At 40.8% G+C, this 25,798-nt stretch overlaps 1 protein-coding gene across 5 annotated transcripts in view; it reads right to left on the reverse strand.

Moving 5' to 3' along the window:
- Positions 1-25,798, reverse strand: part of Hecw2 (HECT, C2 and WW domain containing E3 ubiquitin protein ligase 2) — a 398,421-nt gene that overhangs the window by 30,470 nt on the left and 342,153 nt on the right. For all 5 annotated transcript variants that reach the window (XM_087566111.1, XM_087566110.1, XM_087566112.1 and 2 more), the window contains 4 exon segments: positions 18,755-18,875; positions 17,097-17,210; positions 6,155-6,307; positions 4,391-4,489 (listed from right to left, as the gene is read on the reverse strand). In XM_087566111.1, the coding sequence (XP_087422237.1) occupies positions 4,391-4,489; positions 6,155-6,307; positions 17,097-17,210; positions 18,755-18,875 (487 nt within the window).

Below are 25,798 nucleotides of genomic sequence, written 5' to 3' on the forward strand. Positions count from 1 at the left end.
TTATTGATTTCTCTACTGTCCATTAACTGTCAACTTGTCTTTTTAAAAAAGACTAGAAACTATGAGTGATGTCATATATTTCCCTTTTTCTCATGGTTCTTATTCTACCACTATAAAAATAGTAAGCCAAAGAACTCTTCCATAACCACAAAGTTTCCTGTGCCTTACTCTACTACTGCTTCTTTTTTTTTTTCTCTTCAGTGACAAGATCTAAAAGTTACTATTATGTGCCTTGGCATAAGGTGGTAGTAATTAATTTGCTACAACTGTGTTAAAATCCCCTGCCCTTTAGCTCTATTTTAAGGGTTGTCTTGTTTGTTTGTTTTATTTTCATTTATTTATTTACCAAATGTGTGCCATGCATATTAAATATTTATTAGGTACCAAATGTGCACCATGCATATTAATAAGTACTTGATGAACTTGCTGGTCTTAAGGGAAGTGGTCTTACAGAGACAGGCATACTATGGATAAGTTAATATAAAATACAGGTGACAGCACAGAGTAGAGAGTGCTAAAGCTCATGCACAATTTAAAATGCATGTTACTGTCAATCAATGATGGATAAGACTGGACTACCCATGCTACCTGCCAATACCTGGGAGGCATGGGTAATGACTGCAAGCTGGAGCCCAGCCTGGGCCATAGAATAAAACTCTGTCTTACAAATGAAAAGGAAGAATAGGTAAATACCAAGAGCTATCAGAGGAAGTGAGTGAGAGGGACATTTGCTTTGACTTGGACATTCAGGGAGACATGGTATAGATGAGATGATGCCTGTATTAAATCTTTCAGGATGATGATACTAGAGATGGAAATGGAATAGGTTAGAAGAAAGGGGGAGAGAAGAGAAAACAATTTTCCTATCCCTCCCCACACCTTCAAAAATTATACACCTTTAAAACATAATATAATAGAATATATATATATATATATATATATATATATATATTTATCACCCCTATTCAACAGGAAGAAGACATAGAGATTGTCATTCCTATTCCTTGGTTTGAGTATGTGGTTATGGTTATTTTATAAATTATAGATAGGTTGTTATTTTAAGAGATAATTTAGAAATGGTCATAATTTTGAACAGGAAGGAAACTAAATAGACATGGTGATTTCTGTCTTTTCTTTCCTAGGAATGGAATTGAGGGGGGAAAGAGTAATAGAATAAAAAAAATTAGGTATATGAGATGGATTACTAAATTTATTCTTAAACAAGGCATTATATAGCCATAATCTTACATTGATAGAAATATTTATAACTGATACAAAATTAAAGTTATAATTTCTTATAGTGGTACAGAATTTATATATTGATACAAATGTAAGGTTTGCACTGGTATAAATCTTTGTATATTGATATAAAATTTAAAATTAATGTTGTTAGTCTCAGAACTTCTCATTGTGCCTATGCAACTCATTTAAGAATGCTAGGCTTAGGCCTTCTAATAGATGCTATCACAAACTGTTTTAGATGATTAAATAATACAAATTAAGGACCAGATAGTAAAATCATGGTTACATTAGATTCTGGACCAATTATAATAAAGTGTTTTCAATATTATTCAAATAGAAATAGCTAAGAGTAGTCAAAGATTAACAGTACGGATATACCCTATGTAGATAGTCTTCAAAAACATTAAAAATCCACAAAATATGACATTTAAATTCATTTCATTATTAATAGATTTTATTTGGCTAGGAGAGATGTCTACTCCTAACAGTACTCCCTTCACAGTTCAAAGAAGATATTAAACATCATAACCTCCAAATAAAGTTGTTCCAATTATAGCAAGGTAGCCATTGGACAAAAATTGCCCTAATTCATCTACAGACAAAAAATTACTATTCAGGAAAGGATACAAGATGCAAGATAATCAACATCTTAGCTCTCCAATAAAGGGTAAGCTAGGCCTTCATAATTGCTGCTTCACTTAAGGTCTGTCAGATGGTTCTGGGTCAGAAGGCTAAAGACAGATGCTTCAGTGTTTGGAGGGGACTGTCCAGGTAGTCAGCTGTCTCTATAATTTGCTAAAGTTTTGGAATCTATGTTTTCGTACTTCCTGTATATTCAGGTCATACTTAATTTATTCTCAGATCTCTGATGTTGTTAAAGACTAGTTGTAGTCTCATAATCAAACTTAAGTTGTTTAACATTAGAAAAGATAATCCAGGGTTGGAGAGATGGCTCAGCGGTTAAGAGCACTGACGGCTCTTCCCAAGGTCCTGAGTTCAATTCCCAGCAGCCACATGGTGGCTCACAACCATCTGTAATGGAATCTGATGTCCTCTTCTGGTGTGTCTGATGACAGCTACAGTGTGTTCATACATGAAATGCATAAATAAATCTTAAAAAAATTAAAAAGGATTTAAAAAAAAAGATGATCTAGATTTAAAAGGATGGCTTTCCCATGGTAATACAAGTTGAAATCAAAACATAGTTCAGATACAAAATTATAAACTCTTCAAGTTAAGATAGATGTTAGAGTAATATACCTAAATTGACAAAACTGATAGACTAGACATTATTAGTATACATCATACCTTATAGTTTATGTAACTATTATAACTATGTTCAATACATATCTGAGAGAAAAGGCCTTTTTAATGAACGAAAGGGGGGAAATGTCGATTTGGTCTAATGCTACTTATGTTAATTGGGTCCCCAAAATTGCTTGAGAATCTGCACAAAAGATGCTGGTGGTCCCTGTCCCCAGTTGTTTTTGATTGGTAAATAAAGTTGCCAGCAGCCAGTGGCTGGGCAGAGAGACAGAGGCAGGACTTTTAGGATTCCCAGACAAGGGTGGGCAGGAGGGTGGGGAGGAGAGCCGCCATGCTAGGGAAAGACCAGGTCTGAGAAGTGCAAAGTACAAGACAGAGAGACAGCCAAGAGCTCAAGAAAAGCAGCCCCACAGCCTCTCTTCCTCCCCGCCCCAGACTGGGTCTAGGGCAACAAAGAAGGAATATAAGTTTTAGTAAGTAATAACTCAGGAATATTGAAGTAGAGTATGTTAGCCACATGGAGGTTTGGGAGTGGCCCAGGATGTTTAAGACATATTAAAATATAAGGCTGTATGTGCGTGTGTCTTTTAGATGAGGACCCAGAACACTGGGTCAACTGGAGAAGAGATTAATTGGTAACTACCAATTAATCAGCCCAGAACGAAAGCTTCTGAACACCAAGGTTAAGGGCAAATCAGAGGAAAGACCCACAGAGGAGCAAGAAGGTGAATAGGGGGGAGTTCAGAGGGAGTGTCAGCGTAGGAAAGACCCAGGGAAAACTTTTAGTTTCTGTTGTCTCTGCTAGCCCAGCGTTAAATGTTAATATCAGAAGCAGCAGTACAGTCTAAGATAGGGCTAAAAAGCATTCATCCACATCTCCCGACTGTTAATGGAGGGAGAGAACGCAGACTAACTCGTCGTGGGGAGAATGTGATGTGCAGTAAATGTGAACATTGGGTATTCCACAAAACCTAAAGAAACTATGAGGAGACAATGAACTGCAAAGGTGACAGGAGGACCAGGAGGACTGCGGAAGCAGGAAACAGTCCTCACTGAAGCCTCATGGGAAACATTCTGTTGGCCCTCACTTGAGGTCAGGACTTCCACTTTAGGGAACACAGGTCCATGGGCTTGATTGGAAGATGCGCCAGACATGTTCCCAGCCATGATTCAGTACATCACTCCTTTACAAGTTTAAATCTGCATGTCTACCCATCCCCCAACAACTGTCATGTAAATGACTGCATACTGACTAACCGGGTGGTTGTGCTTGACCCTGTGCAGTAACTGTCATCATTCACCATGATGGAAATGAAGACAGAGTTCTGTGGAGGCTTATTTTTCATCCGTGCCCGTACACTGCTATTTTGATATAGAAAGGTATCAAGAAAAGCAAGGCGCTGTCTACATCTACCAAAGAAACCAAAACTGAAATGGAAAGGAAAGGAAAGAAAATGAACTTGTGACCAAGAGTGAGCCGTTGGAAGTGCATGAAGCAAAATACAACATGAACTTCGTGAGTCACCACGACTAACCCACAGCTATTCTATTAATAATGAGCACGGATGGCACAAGAACCTAAGGGCTGTGTCTGAAGTACAATTGTTTTAAAGAAACATGTGCTGCCACAGATGAGAATAAATTATTCGGACAGGCATGGAACTAAGGTCTGGTGGCTAAGTTAGAACTCTATTTGAAATTGTATTCGTTTTTGGGGTTTTTTTTTGTTTGTTTGTTTGTTTTGTTTTTGAAATCTAAACCACTATTCACTCAACGACTGATTGGTGAGAGCATGCGGATAAATGGAGACCTTGACACACCTCTTCAGGAAAGCATTTTTGAGCTTGACGTGCTGACTATACAAGCACAGAAATACTCTTACATTCTGAGAAGAGCCTTATAGAAGGGTCGCGTAAAGAAGGCGTCCAACAAGTACTGGTGTATTAGTGCAAGACCGAGGATCCTCCCACTGAATCGAAACCTGTGAGGGAGAAACACAAGGTGGGTGAACACGGAACAGTGTCTTGAGGACTGGGCCTACCCTCTAGAACGAGTTTCAAATTCCCGGACACTGTAGTATGTGTCTTCATTTATCAATGTTTAAATTTACTTGTAGAGGAAATCTGTTCCTCTGATACTTAGGGACACCTTACTGTTACTCCATATCAACAATGTCACTCTGTATCCCCCCACATATGACAGCATGAGTCCCCCATCACCTTTTAGTAAGATTTCCCCCAAACTATCCCAAGACATAAAGACTAGGAAGATTGGAAAAATGTTGTCCTCAGTTTGTGTGCGTGAATATTAGTGGATTTCTTCAATGCAAAGTAGGGCAATTCCCTTTGGAGGAAAAGCCCTTATTCAGATAGAGAAGGTTCCCATCCTTCTCTGTTCTCTCTCAAGCCTCAGTCCTGATAGTAAATACGGTCATTCACAAAGTTTACATGCAGACATTGGGGGTGGGGGTGGGGCTTTCCTCATGAGACATTCTGTTCTCCAAAATTTCCAAGTGAAATGCTATTCTGAATCAACTTGGAAACTTTATATATAGATCTGTTACAGTTGGGTTTTCTGCCTGAGGTACACAATTACTTTCTCCATCACAAGTAACTGGGTCTCCAGCTCTTCTAAGTCTGATGCCTTTACCAGTACTGTAGGTCTGTAATTTTTAGTTTTGGGCAGGCTTTGTGAGGTCAGTGGCCAGCAACTTTTGGCCCTGTTTTTTTCCACTTAGGTTAGCACAGCTGTCACACTCAGAGTTAGGAGGCCTCTGAATTTGTAACTAAACAAGAAGTTAATTTGAAGAGTAAGACCTGAAAGCTAATGTTCTTCCCTATCAATAACCTCATGACCCAAAGAACCTTTCTCCACTTCTGTTCTCTTTGTCACTATCAGTGAAAAGGAACAGGAACCAATCAATAGGGCTTCTGTAAATATTTAAAGGCTACAAATGCAAGGATTTGAAAATGTTGTAAAGACATTTAGAAAAAGTGTAATTTGGGATTCTTTTAAAATAAATACCTCCAGATAGGAATCTTAAGATTGTTTCCCTTGGTTTGGGGTGATATGTTAAGAAAAAGGAAAGTTCAGCTTGCAAACTTGAAGTGGCTTAAATGTGCTGGTGTGAGGGTGAGTGGGTACTGCCTTGACTCCCCATTCACACACTTGATCTGCAGTTGTCCTGGGCCACCACTATGCCTCCACCATGCTCCCCTCTGCCACCCCCACAACTCTATGAACAGCCCTCATTCAGGGCTCAAGCTGTTCCACCTCCCCTCCCCTCAGGGTCAATCATTTCCCCAGGCAGTTAGAGAAGCTGCTTGACCTGTGCCAGAGGAACCTGGGGGTCTTGCTAAGAAACTAATCATCTGTAACATTTTTCCAATGGGATAAAGCTTCTGAATTCTACTCGATTCCTTTAAAATCAATCTAATGCACTGTAATCAGTTACCAGTTGGGGGACTGTCTAAATAATTAGATTTAACAACCAAAATAAAGGCCAAATGAGGTATATAACTGATAATGTGATTTTTATCCAGGAAGGAAAAATTATTAAAAGAAATGTGGCTTCCTTTGGAGAGAGGAGTAGTCAGCATCACAGAAAATTAAATGAGCACAATTGTTATAGAAACGACCCCCTTACCATTCATGATGATTGTCTACAAAGGCAGACATAGGACTTATTTGTACTGTGTATGTGTCATTGGCTGAATATTCAAATAAGCCGTAATAGGGGTTAAAGAGTTCTCGGGATACCAGGAAGAAAAACTCTCTGGAAGGCCCACTGTAATCCAACCTGCAAGAAGATGCACATAGAGAACAATGAGCTTCTATTTTGTCTAGGTATTGGGCATATTTTCTCCTGGGCTTAACATTGTAGAGAATGCTCATTACAGGGATAGCCTACTACCAGGGCCATCTAAACAAAAGTGAAAAAAACAAATCTGATCTCAGTATTGACCCAAAATAATGAACTAGACATTTATACAGCACATATCCAAAACTCCAACTACCCACGAGATAATGCAAACAGGAACCAAGATACTTGTGATATACAAACACACACATACATGAAAATTTTATATGTCCAAAGCAAGGCCACAGGGGAGGAAATGTCATGGCGCTGTTTCCTTCTTACAGAGGAAAGCGGCTACAGTCACTCAGGGACATGAAGACTGAGGGGATTTTTGGAAATTTTCAGAATGAGGGAAGAGAAAGACTTCTCCCTAGGGAGCTGAAAGGCAAAAAATAGAGTGAGAGGGTGCAAGTGAAAAGTATAAATTAAAAACGCACCATGGAAAATTACAGACAAGGAAAAGGAAGATATACAATGCTTGCTAAGGAAGATCTCTGGATAGGCTGCAACTCGAGCACGCAGAGCATGCTGTAAATTCTACTTTACTTGTGTGTAATAGCTTTAGAGTCAGAGTGAAGTGGAATCAAAGACGGTGCTGGGTTTGGGGAATGTCATTTGGCCAGCAATGTCTAAGGTACGTGAGTGTGTTTGTGCATGTACGTGTGTATGCATGCTGTGCTGTATTAAAAAGAAGCTTGAAATGCAAAGCAACTTGGTATAGTAAATTTAAAATTAAAAATAAAAAAACCACATCAGCCCTTGGATAAAAAGTACACACACAGCGATTCAAAGATGGGAGTGGGGAGTAGCCAAAGATTTTTGTTTGCTTTATCCTTCCCATCACCATCTCTATCTCTTTCTAGATTTATTATTTGGGCATTACTGCAGAGAGAGGGAGAGAGAGAGAGAGAGAGAGAGAGAGAGAGAGAGAGAGAGAGAGAGTTAGTTGAGTGTGTGTTATATGCAGAGGCCAGATGACAAACTTTCAGGTGACACCCAACTTTGTGGGATAGACTCTCTCACTGGCCTGAGTTCACAAACAGGCTACGGAGAGTGACCAGTGAACCCCAAGGATCTACCTGTCTCTGCCTCCCCAGTGCAAGGATTAGAAGAGTGAGCTAACAGGCTTGGACCCTATAAAAGTGTGAGTTCTGGGAACTGAACTCAATTCAATTCTCATGTTACTGACTGAGCTTTCTTTCTAGAGCCTATAATTCTAACTCACTATGTAGCCCTGGCTAGGCTGGAACTTACTATGTAGATCTCAAATTCCAAACTCACAGAGATCTACCTACCTCTGCCTCTCCACACTGGGACAGAAGGCATGCACCATCTCACCTGGCCTCCATAATAGTATTGTTTAAATAAAATGGTATCATCTGGGCTTTGCCCAAGAAATTAAATTTTATCATGTAGAAAATGATCTTATGGGGCTGGGGATTTAGCTCAGTGGTAGAGCGCTTGCCTAGCAAGCACAAGGCCCTGGGTTCGGTCCCCAGCTCCGAAAAAAAGAAAAGAAAAAAAAAAAAAGAAAATGATCTTATTATAGACAAAAGAAAGATTTGGAAAAATAAAAATATAACCCCAAAATGGCCCTTTTATGCAGTAATAACAAAGCTGAATGTGAATAGTTTGGAATTCATCTATTCCCATATTGAGTTCCATTTTTGTCATAGCTGACTACAGATGTCATTATTTTATATGTCTGACTATAGATATTGTCATCTCTGATTTTTTTCAGTGCACGCTTGTCTTATAGAACATTTATGAAATGTCCATGTGCTATTCCAGTGTTCACCTAACATACATTAAAAGAAACAGAATAAGTACATTAAAACTGGGTGGCGGGGTTGGGGATTTAGCTCAGTGGTAGAGCGCTTGCCTAGGAAGCGCAAGGCCCTGGGTTCGGTCCCCAGCTCCGAAAAAAAGAACCAAAAAAAAAAAAAAAAAAAAAAAAAAACTGGGTGGCACAGCATGTGTGAAGACTATACGCTCCTAAGTGCAGACCCACAGTGAACCTGCAGGAAACCTACTGGGCAGAAAAGGGAAGGCACTTGCAACTCTCGGGGCCAATCAGTCTTTATACAATGACATGGTATCCCTGTGCTCTGGGGTAACTGCACATGAAGAAGTTAACTTGTAGCTCCAGGATAGGCTGGAAGGCCATGGTTGTGCTTCTCTGGGGCCACACAGAGGTACCTAGAAGCTCAGACTACCCCCATAACACTGATGTTTTGTAAATTCTTTCTACTCTCCTAGTTCTAGCTTCTGAGGTGAGGCCATCAGCAGCAGAAACCTTCTTCTGCTTGGATGTTTTTGCACACAGTCCTCCAACAAAGCTTGAAATCCTAACTGCAGTCTAAGAATCAATCTGAATCTTGAAGACAGAACAGTTTTCAACAATCCTCTCCCGGTAGGACTTTAGATTTGGATACCAGGGTCTCTCTGGTTTCTGAGGCTTTACCCGTTTTCTACTCCAGAACGAGTATGCACAGGTGGGGATACCCTGCCCTCCTGGAATGGACTCCAACCCTGAGGTGTGGTGAAGCAGCTAAGTCTGGACACTCTCCTTCACTAAAGCAGGGTGCAGTTACCCCACCTCGGGAAGCCACTTCTTTTCGTTTACTCTTAAAGAGCCAGTCTACCAAATCCCCAAGGCTCTCACCCATAATGATGACTCCTGGTCTCCCATTCTCTCTCATACAGAAGCATCTTGACAGACACAGATGCAGAATAGGATACAGAATAAGAAGGACTAATGCAGACTTTATGCATTTCCCTCTAGGAGTTCACTTTGTAAGATCTAGTTCCTCATGTCTTTCTATGGTGGGGGGAAAATCAACTGGGATGGCTAACCTTGGTTGTCACCTGACATGTGTGGGAAGAACCTCAACTGAGAAACTGTCTCCACCGGACTGGCCTATAGGCACGTCTATGTGGTATTTTCTTGACTGTTAATTGATGTGGGAAGGCCAAGCCCCTCTAGATAACACAGCTTTTGTGTAGGTGGTCCAAGTCGTATAGGGTGGATGAATGTAATGCTGAAAGCCAGCCAGTAAGCAGCGTTCCTCTGTGATTTCTGCTTCAAGCTCGAGCTCCTGCCCTGCTTCCCTTTATGGTGGACTATAATCTGTAGGATAAAATAAACCATTTCCTTCTGAAAGTGCTTTTGATCATGGCGTTTATCACAGCAACAGAAATGAAGCTAGAGGGGTTGGGGATTTAGCTCAGTGGTAGAGCGCTTGCCTAGCAAGCGCAAGGTCCTGGTTTCGGTCCCCAGCCCCGGAAAAAAAAAAAGAAAAGAAAAAAAAAAAAAGAAAAGAAAAGAAATGAAGCTAGAACACCAACTACCAAAGAGATCATGGAAGTCATTCCGTCAAATTTCCTCATTTTTTTTTTTTTTATAGAGAAAACTGAAGCTAGAACAAAGTAGAGAGCTGAATCAGGGGAGTGTTATGATATGGAACCAGGTCTCAGACCCTAAAGAGGTATCTGAATGTCAAGTTTAAGGTTATTCCTTATGCCAGGCCCTCTAGTAAACGTTAGCTGTCTATCAATATTAAAACAACATTGCTGACAGAATTGGGTTTGGCAAACTACATCAGGAGGGCAAAATGTGCCAAAGCCCTGGTTTTGAGACTATACTGAAATGCACTGCTCTGGCTTGTGAATAGCCTGTCGCTGCTAGCTGATGAAATGCTAAGGTGCATACGTGCCGTAGAGAATGTATGATGGGCAAAGTCTAAAACTGTTTACTATCTGTCTCTTTATAGCAAAGTGTTGCTAATGGCTGCTGCTACAGAAACGAGGAGGGAAACACATTATTATAATATCTAGCTCACTATAAATCTTTAGTGAGACTTCTCCAGGGAGACATAAACACTCCCTGACTTGCTATGGTTACCCCTCTGCTGGGCTCTTCACATTGCAGAGGTCCCGAGTACATCAGGGTTGCAAAGCTGAAACACCAGGCAAAATATAGAGCGAGCCTGTTTTCTGTGAGATGACTGGAATAAGCAAAGTGGGCTCCACTGTGGATTTTCTGTTAAGAATTAGACGGTGATCCCTAAGATTTCAATAATACTACACTTACGAGAGCACAGTCTAATGACCTGTGTGTGTTGGCCTCCTTACACATAAATTTAGACTTTGCCCACACTGAAAATAGGTGATCCTGTTTTCCCTTGTGCTGGACAGTTTTATGTCAATTTGATGTAAGCTAAAGTTATGAGAGGAGGAACCTCAATTAGGAAAATACCTTCATTAAGATCAGGCTGCAGGCAAGCCTATAAGGCATTTTCTTAACTAGTGATGGATAGGGAAGGGCCCAGCCCATTGTGGGTAGGGCCATGCCTGGGGCGGTGATCCTGGGTTCTATAAGAAAGCAGGCTGAGCAAGCCTTGGAAAGGAAGCCTGTAAGTAACATCCCTGCATGGCCTCTGCCTCAGCTCCTGCCTCCAGGATCCTGCCCAGTTTGAGTTCCTGTCCTGACTTCCTGTGGTGATGATGGATTGTGATATGGAAGTGTAAGGAAAATAAACCCTTTTCTCCCCAACTTGCTTTTTGATCATGGCATTTCATCACAATAGAAACCTAATTAAGACACTTTCTTTGCATTATATAAGTTCCCAGAAATGACACTCAAGTAGAGGCCCTATACACACTGCTGACTTGTGACTACAGCTCCCTGAGGATCACTGAAGAAAATCAGCATAACTTACATTGTCATTTGGCATCTGGAGGTATACTAAATGTGAGGCAGTTTACTCTGAGATGGCTGTACATTAATTCAATGCCATGAGCAAACTGGGCCAGACCCTAAGATATGACTCAATCTGAAACCACTGTCAAACATGTGAGTTGGCTTAGAAAGTTCACAGTGTAATATCTTCTAACATGGTGAAGTTTGCTAAAACAGCAATGATCTTACTGACTAGTTCTTCTTGTGGATGAAGACAAGAGTATATTCTCTGAGGAGTTGAGCTGAAAAGCAAAACTCACCTCAGCAGAGAAGAAAACAAATAGCTCTTTTAGAAGCAAAAGTACATTTAACTATTAAATTTTTTATCTTTACCTCCTCCCTTCCCCCAACCCCTCTTCTTCCTCCTCCTCCTCCTCCTCCTCCTCCCCTTCCTCCTCCTCCTCCCCTTCCTCTTCCTCTTCTTCCTCCTCCTCCTCCAATTCTTGATGCATGAATAGAATCACTCTGAAGCCAAGATAGTCTTTCTACTTTACTTTGGTTGTAACTCTAAATGTGGAGCTGCATATTTAGGGTATGTTGTGGGATGCAATTTCTGTCTATGTCTAGCAATCCAGTGAAACACAGCCCCAGCCGGGCATCCAGGCAGGCCGCTCCTATAATGCCTTAGCAACCTTGTCCATATAAATAGTTAACATGACTCACGCCACAGGGATCGTTTGTTACATTCCTGTTTTGCCGGTTAGGTTGGTTACATGGTTAAAGGCTTGGCAAGGAAACACAGACACTCTGGACAACGGGTGTGTAGCCACAGAACAGCTGCATTCGAAGGCATTTCTGAGTAAGCACAGATGTCAGTAGGGTGGCCATAGTGTCCCTAGCCCTGCCCGCTGACGAAGCGTTGTACCCATCTGTGCGGCTGGCCTGGCACATCACCAGTTAGCCGCACCTGACATGGGTTTAAAAAAACATTAACTTTATTCTTCCAGTCTTAATATAACAAAAATTAACTGAAGACAAAATATTCCAATGGGAGTAGTCTGTAAAATGAGAGAAGACAATGGCCTCAGGAAGTCACACTATCTCTTCCCACAAGCTTGTCCAGGCACCTTGACCTAAGCACCTTCTCATTCAACCACAGTTGAATCAGAGCAGTGAGGCTTAGCTTCTGAGCCACTTAACAAGGCCTGGGGATTAAGTCTGATAAAACAATGTTGCTCTTGGTGGCACCAAGCTGAGGCCCAGCAGCTGAACCTCTTTCTTTGGCAGATAAAGGCGATTCAGGTGAGGCACCTGCTGCCTCCTTGAAGGGCAAGCAGCAGCCCAAGTCTATCTGAAGCCCCACAGCTTTACAGCTCAGACCCCAGTCTGGTTATGTGAGCCATACTGGGTAATTGATAAGTAGTGGAAAAGAAAAATGTCTTCTATCATCCTCTTATCTCTCTACCCTGGGGGAATACAGAAAGAGCTCAAAAGAAAGATGCTGCACACAGGTCCCCAAACTAAAACTATTTGCATATGCTCCTCCCTAGTCTAAGCAGGGCTTGCAAGACTGATGTCATCTTGACAGCTCTTTGCACATAATGAATTCATTCTTTCTTAAATAAAGGTGCCCTTCACAGAGGTGCCATGAAAACAAAGAGAGGTGGAATGATCACCTAGTAAGCATCCTCTCTTTGTCTAAGACATTTTTTCTTCACTGTTTGGGGAAGTAAGTATTAGTTAATGGCCTGGATACCTTATCAGAACCTGAGCTCTGATACCATGTGAACTTTGGTTGCTAGGATTATTGATTAACAGAATTAATACACTGAAGAAGAATATATAGCATTTCATTCATTATATATTATTAACCACATATAAGCAATTCCTAGGCAACAAGCTATTTCTCCTTATCTTCGAGCAAGGCTACTTCTTTGGTGATGATAGCACTGCTCTACTCCCTACCTTCACTTTCTAAGGCAAGATGGCCACGCTAAGTTTCTAAGGCAAGATGGCCACGCTAAGTTTCTAAGGCAAGATGGCCGTCATGCTAAGTTTCTAAGGCAAGACAGCCATGCTAAGTTTGGGGGAGATTCTAGTGCGTAGAACACAGCTCTCAGCTCTGGCCTAACTCAACTACCAATGACAACACAGTGCTTAGAGAGTACCTACTTCTCGTAAAAAGCCAAGACTAACACAAAATCATTTTAATAAAGAAATAACTTGCTCTAATATATCTATATTAACAGACACAAGGATTTTTTTTTTTAATGTTTCTGCAGCTGAAGACAGGCATTTTCAATAGTCTGGACTTAATTTTATCTCAAATAGCATCTGCAGTAGCCTACAGATTCCTTACTTCTAGAAAAATCTATATGTTTTGTTTCAGATATATGTGCAGAAGCAGCATGAACCAAGGTTACTGTTTCCGTGAAGCTGCTAATCCACACCTTTTTTGGAAGATAAGTAAAGGCATTGTTATTAAAACTAAATCCACTGTTCTTTATGCCTTGGTTCAGTTAGATGGACTGTATCTGATTGGAAATGAAACCATAGCGATACTATCGACAATTACTGCAGAGTATTAACTGCTCATTGGTAGTTGACACAAATTAATAATACTCTTTGTAAGGTGAAATTAGTATTAATTTAGACTCCTCACAAAATTACTCCACTGACTGTAAGTGATGGAAGAGCCACACACAATTGACAATAATCTAGAGAAGTCACTCATTTAACCAGGCAACAAGAAAACTCAAAAGGGAACAGGTTAAATCTCTCCGGGCCGAATGTTTCCACTTGCTAAATCCATTATTTTAGGTATTTTTTTTACTTATAAAGAAGGCAGAGCTCTTGCATAGCCTATATACATATATCAGAACAGTACACTCCTCATCAACACAGCTGATGGAAACACCAAGTAAGGCTTGGAGCTGCACTTAATCTTATCATCAATTTTAGAAGACAAGCCCTTGTCAGTACCCTCCCATCATCCTCTCCTCCCATAATCCTCTCCTCCCATCATCCTCTCTGACAACAACATCTCTGAGGCAATGGTTGCCTAAGTTGTTTTTCAGGAACTTGGAGCCATGTGCGTCTGTCTCAAGGCAGCGGAAGCCACCAACTGTTTACCTGAACCTCAGCAGCGTGACTTAGTTGATGTTTTTAGATGACACCAGTGGTACCATTTTCCTGCGCATGAGTCCTGTAAAAAGGGTGACTATGCCTAGAGTGGATCCTGCCTCCACCTCCCTCCCCCTCCATCAGACCAAGCTGTTTCTTTATCCCAGCAAGACCTCTAAACCCTAATGCTGTGCAGGCAAATCTGTGACTCAGGGTTCCACTTCCTTGGGAATAAACTCTCTTTTGCGAAACTTGGTTCAGTGACTGTCATAAACAGTGTCATATTAAGGAAGCAATACTGCTGCCTAACTATCAACAGATTTCACAGGATATCTCTTTTCTGCTCTCCGATCTCATCCAGGAAGTGACATGCATTTAATAATGTCTCTTCTTGACTACAGCATTCTCTCAAACTCATCTTTTTGTTTGTTTATTTTTGGTTTTAATGTCCTCAATGATTTTCAACACTGGTGAGAGGTTCTTACACTTTCCCTCAACTGGGAATCATCCCATGTTTTTCCTGTAAATAGTCTGTGATGGCAGATTTGTGGAGGAAGTTTGTATGGGTAAGGTACTCTCATGTGAATGACACACTGTCAACATGACTTAGGTTTGCCAGATTTGACAAAATCAAGCACACTTCACTACCCCCTTCTGTATTATTTGGTAAAAAGTTACTATGCAATCCACCCTTATGAAATTCCCTTGAGTTATTAGGAGAGATTTTCCTTTCTCCCATTTATTTCGTCATTTGACCATGTGTTCAGTCACTTAAAGTTACTGTTCAATATTTCTTCATTCTTTTTGTAGCTGAAATTATCCCTGCTTTGGCCACTGGTTTCTGGGCTCTAACATGTCCTTGCCCTCTCTGTTGGTGTCAGAGACCTACACGTACAGTGATGGCACTGACATGATAGAGCCCAGAAACCCAGTGTCATCAACTTGTATGTAGAGGGAGTAGACAAAGGGATTGTTTCTGATAACTGAGACCACTCCTAAAACATCCTCTCTCCCTTTTCCCTTTGGTGCCACAGGAAGTAGACAAGTGACAGGGGTAGGAAGTACTTGATCACCAGTGGTCATCAAACAAAAAGGAATGTAGCTCTGTTTGGAAGTGATGTCACCAGTTCAGAATATGGCAGCCCACTTCAGGATGAGAGCACTTGTCAAACATCTGTGCTACTCAAATGTAAGCGGATCAACGGCATCTCAATGAACTGAGAAAACGGTGGCTCAAGCTAGGAGTACTGATGTGCATCTGTAGACCCAGAGCCAAGCTCTTGGGAGGCTCAGGTCATTTCAGCTTGAGTGTTCAAGGCCAGCCTGAACAACATAGCAGCAAGGCCATGTGTTTAAAAAAAAAAAAAAACCCGCCTGCTTGTGGTTTTATAATAAAGGAAGGCAGCTGGAGTTCCGGGAGAGAAAAATAATCTCATCCAAAGCAGACTGGTCCTGTAAGGAAATGCTTGACATCCCTTGCATACCTGTGAAGAGGCTAACAGCACTTGCCTCGGTTTTCAGCCGTGCACCTGCATCTTTAAGCCAACTAACACAAGTTTACAAGTCCATTTACAGAAGTCCATTAGTCACGAAAGGCTGAGTTCTCAGGGAAGCTCAAGCCTAAGCTTCATGTGTTCAGTCACCACCTGGAATGCCAAGAAACAATCCGAGGCAAAACCCAGGATCCAGCCAGGGGTGTTTCTTAAATCTCAGTGCCGTCCAAGAATACCAGAAGAAAGACTTAAGGTCTGGGCTTGGGTTTTGATTTTGCTATTCCCTAGTCCCATGGACAGGTAGTCATGTTGGGCTTTAAGCCTCCACTCCATCTACCATATGCTAAAGGGCCACATTGGTTGGATATTACTACTGTGGTACCTGACTCCTCTTCATACTGGATATGACTGAGAGGATGTTCATAAAGCAGTCCAAACTACTGAGCTTGGTAGCACAGGGTTGACACCATGGTTATAAGAAGGTAGAGACAGGTGCAGTTTTCAAGGTCTCGCTGGCCTATAGACTAAATTAAAGGCAAGTTAACTACTCTGTTAAGACCCTCTCTCAAAATAAAAACTAGAAAGAGGCTAGGATATACCGCAGGGTACTGGTCTAGCATATATGTAAAGTCCAAAGTTCTTCAGTATAGCTTAATAAATAAATATCCAGGCCAACAGTGTCAAACAGAACACAACCAGAGGTTAGATGACTGTGTCTAAGTTGAGTCTAGGAGCCACAAGCCACAGAGCAGAGAGTCCTGAGATAGGAAGAAGGAAGGGCCCATGGGGATGTGTCCAAGGCAATCCATTAACACATGTTACGTCTACTGGGTGCAGCAGACTCAGTGTGGGAGCCCCAGCCCTTCATTTCCCAACCCTTATCTAGATGAGCATACTCATGGAAGAGTCATGTTGCATGGTTTGTTTACAGTAGGAGGTTGTATTGGGAGGTACACGCCCCTCCCAGGAGAAGAGAACTGGAGGCAGGGAAAGAGGAGCAAAGGCATTGTCATGGTTGTCATGGGCACTACAGGAAGAGCAGCAGGGTCTGTGATTCTGAACCAGGGCTTATTTAACAAGCAACACATATTCTGCTCAGTGAGCCAGATATAAACTATAGTTCCTTATTTCCTTTCTCACAAAGTTTCATTTCCCCCTTTCAAATGATAGATAGATGCAGGGGGGAAAAAAAAGCAACAGAACTGGCCTTCTAATCAAGACAAAATAATTATAGGTAAGAGTTACTTTAAAATATTCTATATCAAATGATTTAAAAGCCAGAGGGGGTGGGGGAGGCAAAAATGTTTAAGCATCTGAGAGCACTGCTTCCTGTCAGAAGGGTTTCCTGTTTTGGGAACCACAGAGATGAGGAGAAACATCCGCTCTGTAGCCACAGCCTGTGTTGCACAGACCACTTCTCTGTTCTACTTACCCTTCCTCCCCGACAAAGGTGACGTACAGTTTATTCCTCTGCAGGTCCTTTCTGGAGTAGCCCATAATCTGATTAAAAGCATCTTCCAGCAAGTGGTCTCTTCGGATAATTAACCTGTCCGTAAAGAGGCAATTTGAAAAGTGCATTAAAAGATTACTTCCTGGGGCTGGGGATTTAGCTCAGTGGTAGAGCGCTTACCTAGGAAGCGCAAGGCCCTGGGTTCAGTCCCCAGCTCCAAAAAAAAAAAAAAAAAAAGATTACTTCCTTTCCTTGTTTTTCGTGCCATCTAGTCTCTATTTTCCACAATTAACTAGGTGAGGAGTGAAGTTGTGCAATATCATTGCTGTCTGCACTTAAATACATACTTGTCTTAAACTCCTTAACAGTAATAGCAGAAGTTACCTAAGAAAATCATGGGTAAACCTGTGGCCTGTAAAAAAAACTCATGAGTCCTTTCTGAGTGGCCAAGACATTTATCCCAGAAGGAAAACGGTCATAAGACACACACACACACACAGAAAGAGAGAGAGACAGAGACAGAGACAGATAAGAGGAGACAGGCAAAAGTTTCTTACTAAAGAGAGAAAAATACTATGAAGTTACCCTTTAAGACTAGAACGCACCTAAGCATGGAATTCAGTTACTGAATGTCCAGTGAAAATGAAGAGGGTGTACGTGTGTGCGTGTGTGTGTGTGTGTGTGTGTGTGTGTGTGTGTGTGTGTGTGTGTGTCCTGCAGAGCAAAAGTGTTTACAAGTGTACTTAATTTAAGTTTTAAATTAGGTGAATCTTGAGGTTCCCCTATAGATGGGATCAGTGATGCGTGTGGCAGTCTGCTGTCATGACAACTAGCATCATCCTCTACAAAGGTCAATCTGCACATCATCTCAATAGTGACAACAAAGACATGACTGGGAGCTTGAATTTATAGAAGAAGATCTTGGTAATTCAAGTATGAAAACAACACAGTTAGAGAGACGAAATTTGGACTGGGTTGATGTGTTTGGAGGTTCATGAAAGTTGAATCCATTAAGCAGAGTTTCCTGTGCCTGGGGCAGTGAGCATGGGGGCTGGTCCTCCCTTGAGCACTCAGGGTACATGGTAACCTTCTCTGCTAGTGAGCTCAAGATGGGACATGGGACTAAAGTAGGAACAAGGGAAAGAGGTGTACATGTGGATGAAAAGAACCCTGGACAAGCAAGGGAGGTGGCTAAAGAGAGGCAGACACAACATTCATGACAGGTTTTATTGTACAAGTGAGGTTTGCTTCCCAGCACAAAACAGAGCTGATCATTATTCTGCACTCATGTTGGCCCAGGAACTAGTAACAGGAAGAATAAAACATTGTGATAGCTATATATCATGTGAACATCAGATGGGCCAACAAAGAGGAACTCCTCAGGAGAAAAAAAATGATCATCTTTAATTTGTCTATAGTTTTATACAGTCCTACCTTGATTAGAAACCATAAGCTTTATTCCTTATTAAGGAATAAATATTGCTTTATTCCTGAGAAATATTTTGCATTGTTATAGTGTAATTCCAAAATAATACTGCCTATTAAAATAAGACTCATGTGACAACCAATTTCCAAACCACCAACTGCTTCCTATCCATTCACCATCTATAAATCATGTGGTTTGAGTCATTGCCACTTACTTTAATTTTCCTGGGCCTTGTCCGTATCCTTTAGTTTCTAACTTCCTATAAAAGTTCCTTAGTTTGGCTTCAAAATCTCTCTTGTAAGGTGCAGGAGCCCGGGCATTGGCACGCTGAGTACCTGTAGCAACCACAAAAGAACAACGTGGATCTATGCCCTGTTCAATCCACAACACCTTGAAGAAGTACAAGTTAGCAAGACAAGCGAGGCACTGATTTCAGCTTCTACATCACCCCTACACACACTCATGCATAGGCACACATACACGCACACACTGATGAAGCCTGAACAAAGTTCAAGGAAGTTCTTAAGAAAAATCTTGGTTGTAGCTTTTGACTAAGAATAAAAGATCCTGTTTAAGCAGTCAAATGTGCTCGCTCACATGCGTCTCAAGTATGTCCCCCGTTTCCATCCAAACCAGAATGAGTCAAGTAGAGTTATTCATGTCCAAGCATAACTATTTAGGATGGAATATCTTTGCTTGCTGTTAAAAGGATATCATAGAAACTGTACAGAAAGTTTCAGGAAGCCTCATGAAAATATTTTTAGGTTTGCATTATATTTAGGGATGATTTTCTTTTTGTTTTTTTTTAAGATTTATTTATTTATTTTTATATGAATACACTATAGTCATCTGCCAACACACCAGAAGAGGGCACCAGATCCCATTACAGATGGTTGTGAGCCACCATGTGGTTGCTGGGAATTGAACTCAGGACCTTTGAAAGAGCAGTCAGTGCTCTTAGCCAGAGACATCTCTCCAGCCTCCAGGGATGATTTTAGAGATATAATTACATTTATTTTACATGGAAAGGTAAAATGGTTAATATGAAAACAGAATTCATGCCTAACTGTGGGAGGAATATATCTCAGAGCTGCAAAAAGAATAACAATATTTATTGCATTCCTAATGTATCAAGTACTGCCCATATCTATAAACTAAAAGTATTTATGACATCCAGTGGCCAAGTGTTATTAATAAAATGTAAAGATAACATGGCTTCTTGTCTTTCCACAGAAAAACCTGCATCCCAGGTGACTCAGTAACATGTTGGGATGTTAGCATCTATGGTGATAGATTAATCAGACACAAACACAGCAATATCAATGTTTCCACAAAATATTTCCCAATTCAATGAAAAACCAGAAAACTAATTATGGTCTTGTTTATTGCACACCATGAGAGTTGATAGATCTATCTATCTATCTATCTATCTATCTATCTATCTATCTATCTATCTATCTATCCTTCTTTCTTCCTTTCTGTGTGTGTGTGTTTGTTTGTGTGTGCGTGCCTGTGCTCTCACGCCCACACATATGTGTGGGTTTTGTTGTTATTTGGTTTGTTTTGCCAAGACAGGATCTTGCCTGTTGGTCTGGATTGGCCTTGAATTTCCCATCCTCCTGCCTGTGGCTCAGGAGTGCTTCAATTAAGGCTTGAGCCATTGTGCCCTGCAAGAATTTCTTTAACAAATGAGTTAGCCAAGCAGGTTATTTATTGCTAATCTTGTGTTATATTCAACAGTGGATACCCTGGTTGAGAAGACAAAAATAAAATATCAAATAATGAACTTTTAGACCAGATGGGACACAAATCAGAGGAGATAAAAGCCCTGGGTTCTATCCATCTTCACAGGATACTCTGCCCCCAAGATTAAAAAAGAAAAAGAAAAAACCTTCAGATTAATTGCCAGTATTTGAGGGGCTGGGGATTTAGCTCAGTGGTAGAGCGCTTACCTAGGAAGCGCAAGGCCCTGGGTTCGGTCCCCAGCTCCGAAAAAAAAAAAAGAACCAAAAAAAAAAAAATTGCCAGTATTTGAAATTTATTATATTTCAATGAAAAGAAAAGAATGTTTTCCTCTTGAAAGCTATAAGAAATCTTACAACTGACATGAATCTCCTTAAGCACATAGGCAGCTGCTTCCTTGGACTGCACTCCTACCATCCACTCAGTGACACCAGTTGCTTGACCTCCCAGGTATTTGCTTTTGAGATTAGTGGTATAGAAGATAATAGCAATGTCACAGAAAAGTAATGTGTGTGAGTAGAGATTAAAATGGAAAAGACCTCAGGGAGGACCTTAACTGGAACCCAAGTGGTTAATTGCCAAGTTGACAGGATCTAGAATCACCGTGGAAACAAACCTCCAGGCACATCTGGAACAGAATTTCTAGGTCTGGTTAACTGAGGAAGACCCACCCTAAATGTTAGTGGCACCATTCCCGGAGCTAAGGTCCAGGAGTGAATAAAAGGGAGAAAGAGTACCTGAAGTCCATCTCTCTGCTCTTAGATTGAGGATGAATCTCTCTGCTCCCACCACCATGTCTTCCCAGACAGGATACACTGTATCCCCTGAACTGCAAGTCAGAATAAACCCTTCCTCCCTTAAGTTGCTTTTTGTCCAGATTTGGTCACAACAATGAGAAATTAAATAACACAAAACTTGTAAATAGTAATGAACCTGTATTTTATACTGGTGCAGAGCAGCAAGTGGACTAAATATTAAAAGTGTGTTCAACAGATGGACACCCCATAACTTAGAGTATAGTGGGCATGCTGAAGAGACAAGAGGAAATAAATACGTCAAAGGTGCTGGACCCAATGAGAGAAGGCATTTAAAGAGGGAATGTTGTAGAGAAAATATCTTGTATCTGTGTGGATGTGGCACCTGTCAATAATAAATCTTTGGCCCACAGCTTAGGCAGGAAATAGGTGGGACATCAGAAGGAAGAAAGGATTCTGGGATAGTGCCAGAGTGATACGATGTGACGAGACAGACACATGGTACATGAACACAAGTAACCAGCTGCGTGGCAGAATGTAGATTAAAAGGAGTGGGTTATTTTAAATTATGATCTAGTCAGAGAAGAGGCTAGCTATATGGCTAAGGTATTTGTAAATATATTTTTAAATCTGAGTCTTATTGGGAGCATGGGGCTGGGAGGAAGAGCCAGATCTAACTTCTACAGAATGTGGGGAAGGAGCCGGGCACTTTTGTAGAATGTTGAGAAAAGGAGAAAATGCAAAGTGGAATTTAATTGGAGGAATTCTCGGTTAGGGTGTAGAGCAGATTAAGGTAGGAAAGAGGAAGAGAGACTGAAGGGTGGAGAAGCAGTTCAGAGTTTATACAGCAATCAAGACCTGAGGGGATAAGAACTAGTCAGGAGTGTGGTGACTCACAGGAAAACCAACCATGAGAAATACAAATTAGTACCAGTAAAAAAGCAAAGGGCAGGAATGGGAGCTCTGCTGATAACAGAGTTTCTTTCTTTCTGTCTGCCTTTCTTTCTTTCTCTTTCTTTCCTTCTTTCTTTCTTTGTTTCTTTCTTTCTTTCCTTTTTTGGTAATAACATTTATTTAGGGTTGGGGATTTAGCTCAGTGGTAGAGCGCTTGCCTAGCAAACTCAAGGCCCTGGGTTTGGTCTCCAGCTCCGAAAAATAGAAAAAAGAAAAACAACAACAACAACAACATTTATTTATTTTTATACTCCAGATTTTATTCTCCTCCCAGCCCACCCCTAACATAATTTCTTAATAATAATGATAGCTATTGGGGTTGGGGATTTAGCTCAGTGGTAGAGTGCTTGTCTAGCAAGCGCAAGGCCCTGAGTTCGGTCCCCAGCTCCGAAAAAAAAGAAAAAAGAAAGAAAAAAAGAAAAAAAATGATAGCCATTGTTTGATAAGCACGGTGTATTAGGGGAATCTTGAGAAATCCTCACAGAGTCTATAAAGTGGTTTCTTAAGATTTCCATCATTGCTTTGCTACTAGGGAAAATGAGGAAACAGTTTCCTGTCCAAATCCTATTGACCAGGTCTACTGGGTGCTAAAAGCAGTGTGGGGAATGATGTTGGTGGCCAGAGACACAGGAAGCTGTGTAAATATTGACTTGCATATGGCAGTCAATGGATACTCTACAGAAATTGAATAGGACAGCTTCAGAGTCTGCATAAGAGATCCGTCAGTTCCCATGGATGAAATGAGCTGGTGTGCATGACACTGTGCAGGATCTGTACCATACGAAGCCCTCTATGTGTCATCTGTATACATGTCCAGACATGGAGCTTTAGTCACAAGACTAGCTTCTAATCAGTAATCTATCTGGAGGCTTTTCTGTAGAGTTATAAACCTTTTATTCAAAAAGTTAAAGAAAACAAATAAATTCAACCTTAAAAAAAAAATCCAGGACACAAAAGAGAATCCTAAGCAGAGGTTCTCAATACTGAGTGTATATTAGAATCTCATAGAAACTTTAAAAAATTCCTAATCACAGGCCTCACCCAAAACCATTACACCAGAATCTGTGGAGGTAAGACTCAGACCTAAGTGTTTTCTACAACTTTCCAGATTCCAAAATTCAGCCACATTAAGGAATCACTCCATGCTGAGGAATTACAGGACGCTAAACTTCAACCAGTGAGACATGTGGGCAGCGTCCAGGGGCTAACGCAGGACAATGGCTGCCGGTGTGCTTGAAGAAGTCATTTGCACCACAAAGAGACATGAACCACAGGAGAGCAAGGCTGATGTTAGATGGATGCAGACCAAGACAGTGCACAACTTGGCCCCTCAGGAACCCCAAGAAAGCTGTGAGAAGAACTAGACTAGTAGCCCAAAACACCCCAGAAATAGCCATAATGAATCGCCCTCAACAATAGCCATCAGTGGAAAACAGCAAATGAAGACCAAAGGCTGAATGAAAACTCTTTACAGACTCAAGAGAAACATCCCCCTTTCAGTTGATTACATTAAGAAGTAGCTTATACACCATGGCTGTATAATCTGAGAAGCCCAAAAGGCTGTGGGAAATCCTGCAATGCATTCATTCACTCTCAATAGCCCTATCTCCATTTATATGCTAGGTAAGCGACTAAACAATGGAGAGTCTGGTAACAGAAATGGGTCAAGGCAAACATTCTTTTGCTAAAAGTTTTATTGTAAAACGTAACCTCATATACTTCACTTAAAAATACAGTAAATTATGCTGATGGCCTTTGTCAAATTCTATATATTTTTTATGTAGCCCAACTGGCTTCATACTCATTCTGTAGCCAGCCATAGCCTGAGCTCCTGAATTTCCTTCTTCTACCTTTCAAGTGCAGGGATTATAGGCAGAAGCCACCACACACAGCTCAAAATCTGTATTTTTAAAACTTACTAAGAGCGATGGGAACAATGTGTGGTTTGATGGAAAGTTTTTGGAGAAGTCTGAGGTAGAATTTGAAAGTTTAGTAGTAGAGTATGGATTCCCTTGTGAGCCAGAAGACGAGATAAGGAATTCAAAAGGACTCGTCTAAGGAATAGCAGACAGCAGGAACTAACGGAAGGACAAAGTAGGAAATGTGGCACAGATAGGCAAGATCTTGAGTGGGCTTACAGTGGACTCTAACTGGAAGGACTTCACTTTTCAGTATAAGAAGGCACTGGTGTTTCTCAACAGAACGGTATAATTCCAATGGTTAATCTGACCTTAATATGGCCTCAGGGAGCTAACTATTAAATCTTGGAAACAGACTACAGCTTCATGGGAGTTATTTCATTGGTAGCTATAAAGCTGAGTTCCCTATTTTAAAGTATGAACAGAATTCTGACCATCGATAGTTTTGAACATATTATCCTTATCTCAGAGGGTAATTTTTTGTGAGAAAGGATAGTGTTATTAAAGTAAATTTTTAAAACAATGTAGAAATTTCACTGATATATCATTTAATATAACATACAAAATGTTTATAGTCAAACATTTAATATAACATACAAAATGTTTATAGTCAAAATAGAAACTATTCGAAGGAGTAAAAGAGAGAGTAGGGTGGGGTATAGCACAGTCTTTCCTGCCTCTCCCTTCCTGGGCATAGGATTATAGGTATGAGCCCACAATACCCAACACCAGCTGTCACATAATTAGTACACGTCAGGTCCAACTGACGAGCTTCTAGAGAAGGAATTAGTTATATGGGTTCTGGAAACCAAAAACGTTCTTGAAAGATTGAGCTGATAGAAATGTATGGGGAACCACAACCACCACTGAAGGTGCTCTCTCTCAGAGAACACTCACAGTCTTTAGAGTTTTCCAAAAGGGAATCACATGGAAAAAGTCAATTGCTTCTAGAAAGTGAGCAAATGGAGAATGGACTTCCAGGATGACTGGTACTATAGTAACTATTTGCAGGAATTTTTATAACAGCTATTAGGGCTATTAGTCTTTATCACTGCTGGGTAGATCTTAAAAACTATCATATCATGTATACATTTTCCAAACACTATCATGACAATACATAATAACCAACTATTGAATTTTATCTGACAAAAATATCTCAGATGAAAAATGTTGGCATCAGAATCTGCTTCTGGCTTAATGCTGTGCTATGAATGGAGTTGTCTTGACTACACAACTCCAGGCCTCTGTCCTAGAACAGACTAAAGGTTCACTTCTACCCTGGTTCCCTTTCCATTTACACACACACACACACACACACACATTTTCTCTTCCATTTCCCACTAGTAATGAAGAACAAGCTAATAGCATTACGATAATTTCTAGACAGCTTCATCTTTTGGAACATCGTACAATATGCTAACCAGGGAGAATTAGGGAGATAACTTGGACAAAACACAGATGTGTAAGTCCTCATATCTATACCCTATTTTCTAAAAGCAGCAAAAGTCCTAAATCTGTGATGTCCATGTATGTACTACTTACTTAAATATGTATATTTGCTTTTTTTTTTCCTGAGGGGCTTCATGTATGTGTCAGGCAAGTAATAGACCACTGAACTATACACTCAGCCTATTTTTTATTTTTCATTTTGAGACAAGGTCTTACTAAGTTGCACAGCCTTGCCTTATACTAACTCTGAAGCCCAAGTAGGCCTTTAACTCACCATCTTCCTGCCTTTGCCTCTATAGTAGCTGGGATTACAGGCCTGAGCCATCGGGTTTGGCTTATACCATTTACTGAAAACAACTTGGTTTTTCAGACTTGGCCAAGAATTAACTTATTAAAAAGGAAACACTGAAGGGTATGCCAATAATAGACACCCTATCC

The sequence above is a fragment of the Rattus norvegicus genome, chromosome 9 (genome assembly GCF_021556685.1).
Source record: "Rattus norvegicus strain SHRSP/BbbUtx chromosome 9, alternate assembly SHRSP_T2T, whole genome shotgun sequence".
In the NCBI taxonomy this organism is placed as follows: domain Eukaryota; kingdom Metazoa; phylum Chordata; class Mammalia; order Rodentia; family Muridae; genus Rattus; species Rattus norvegicus.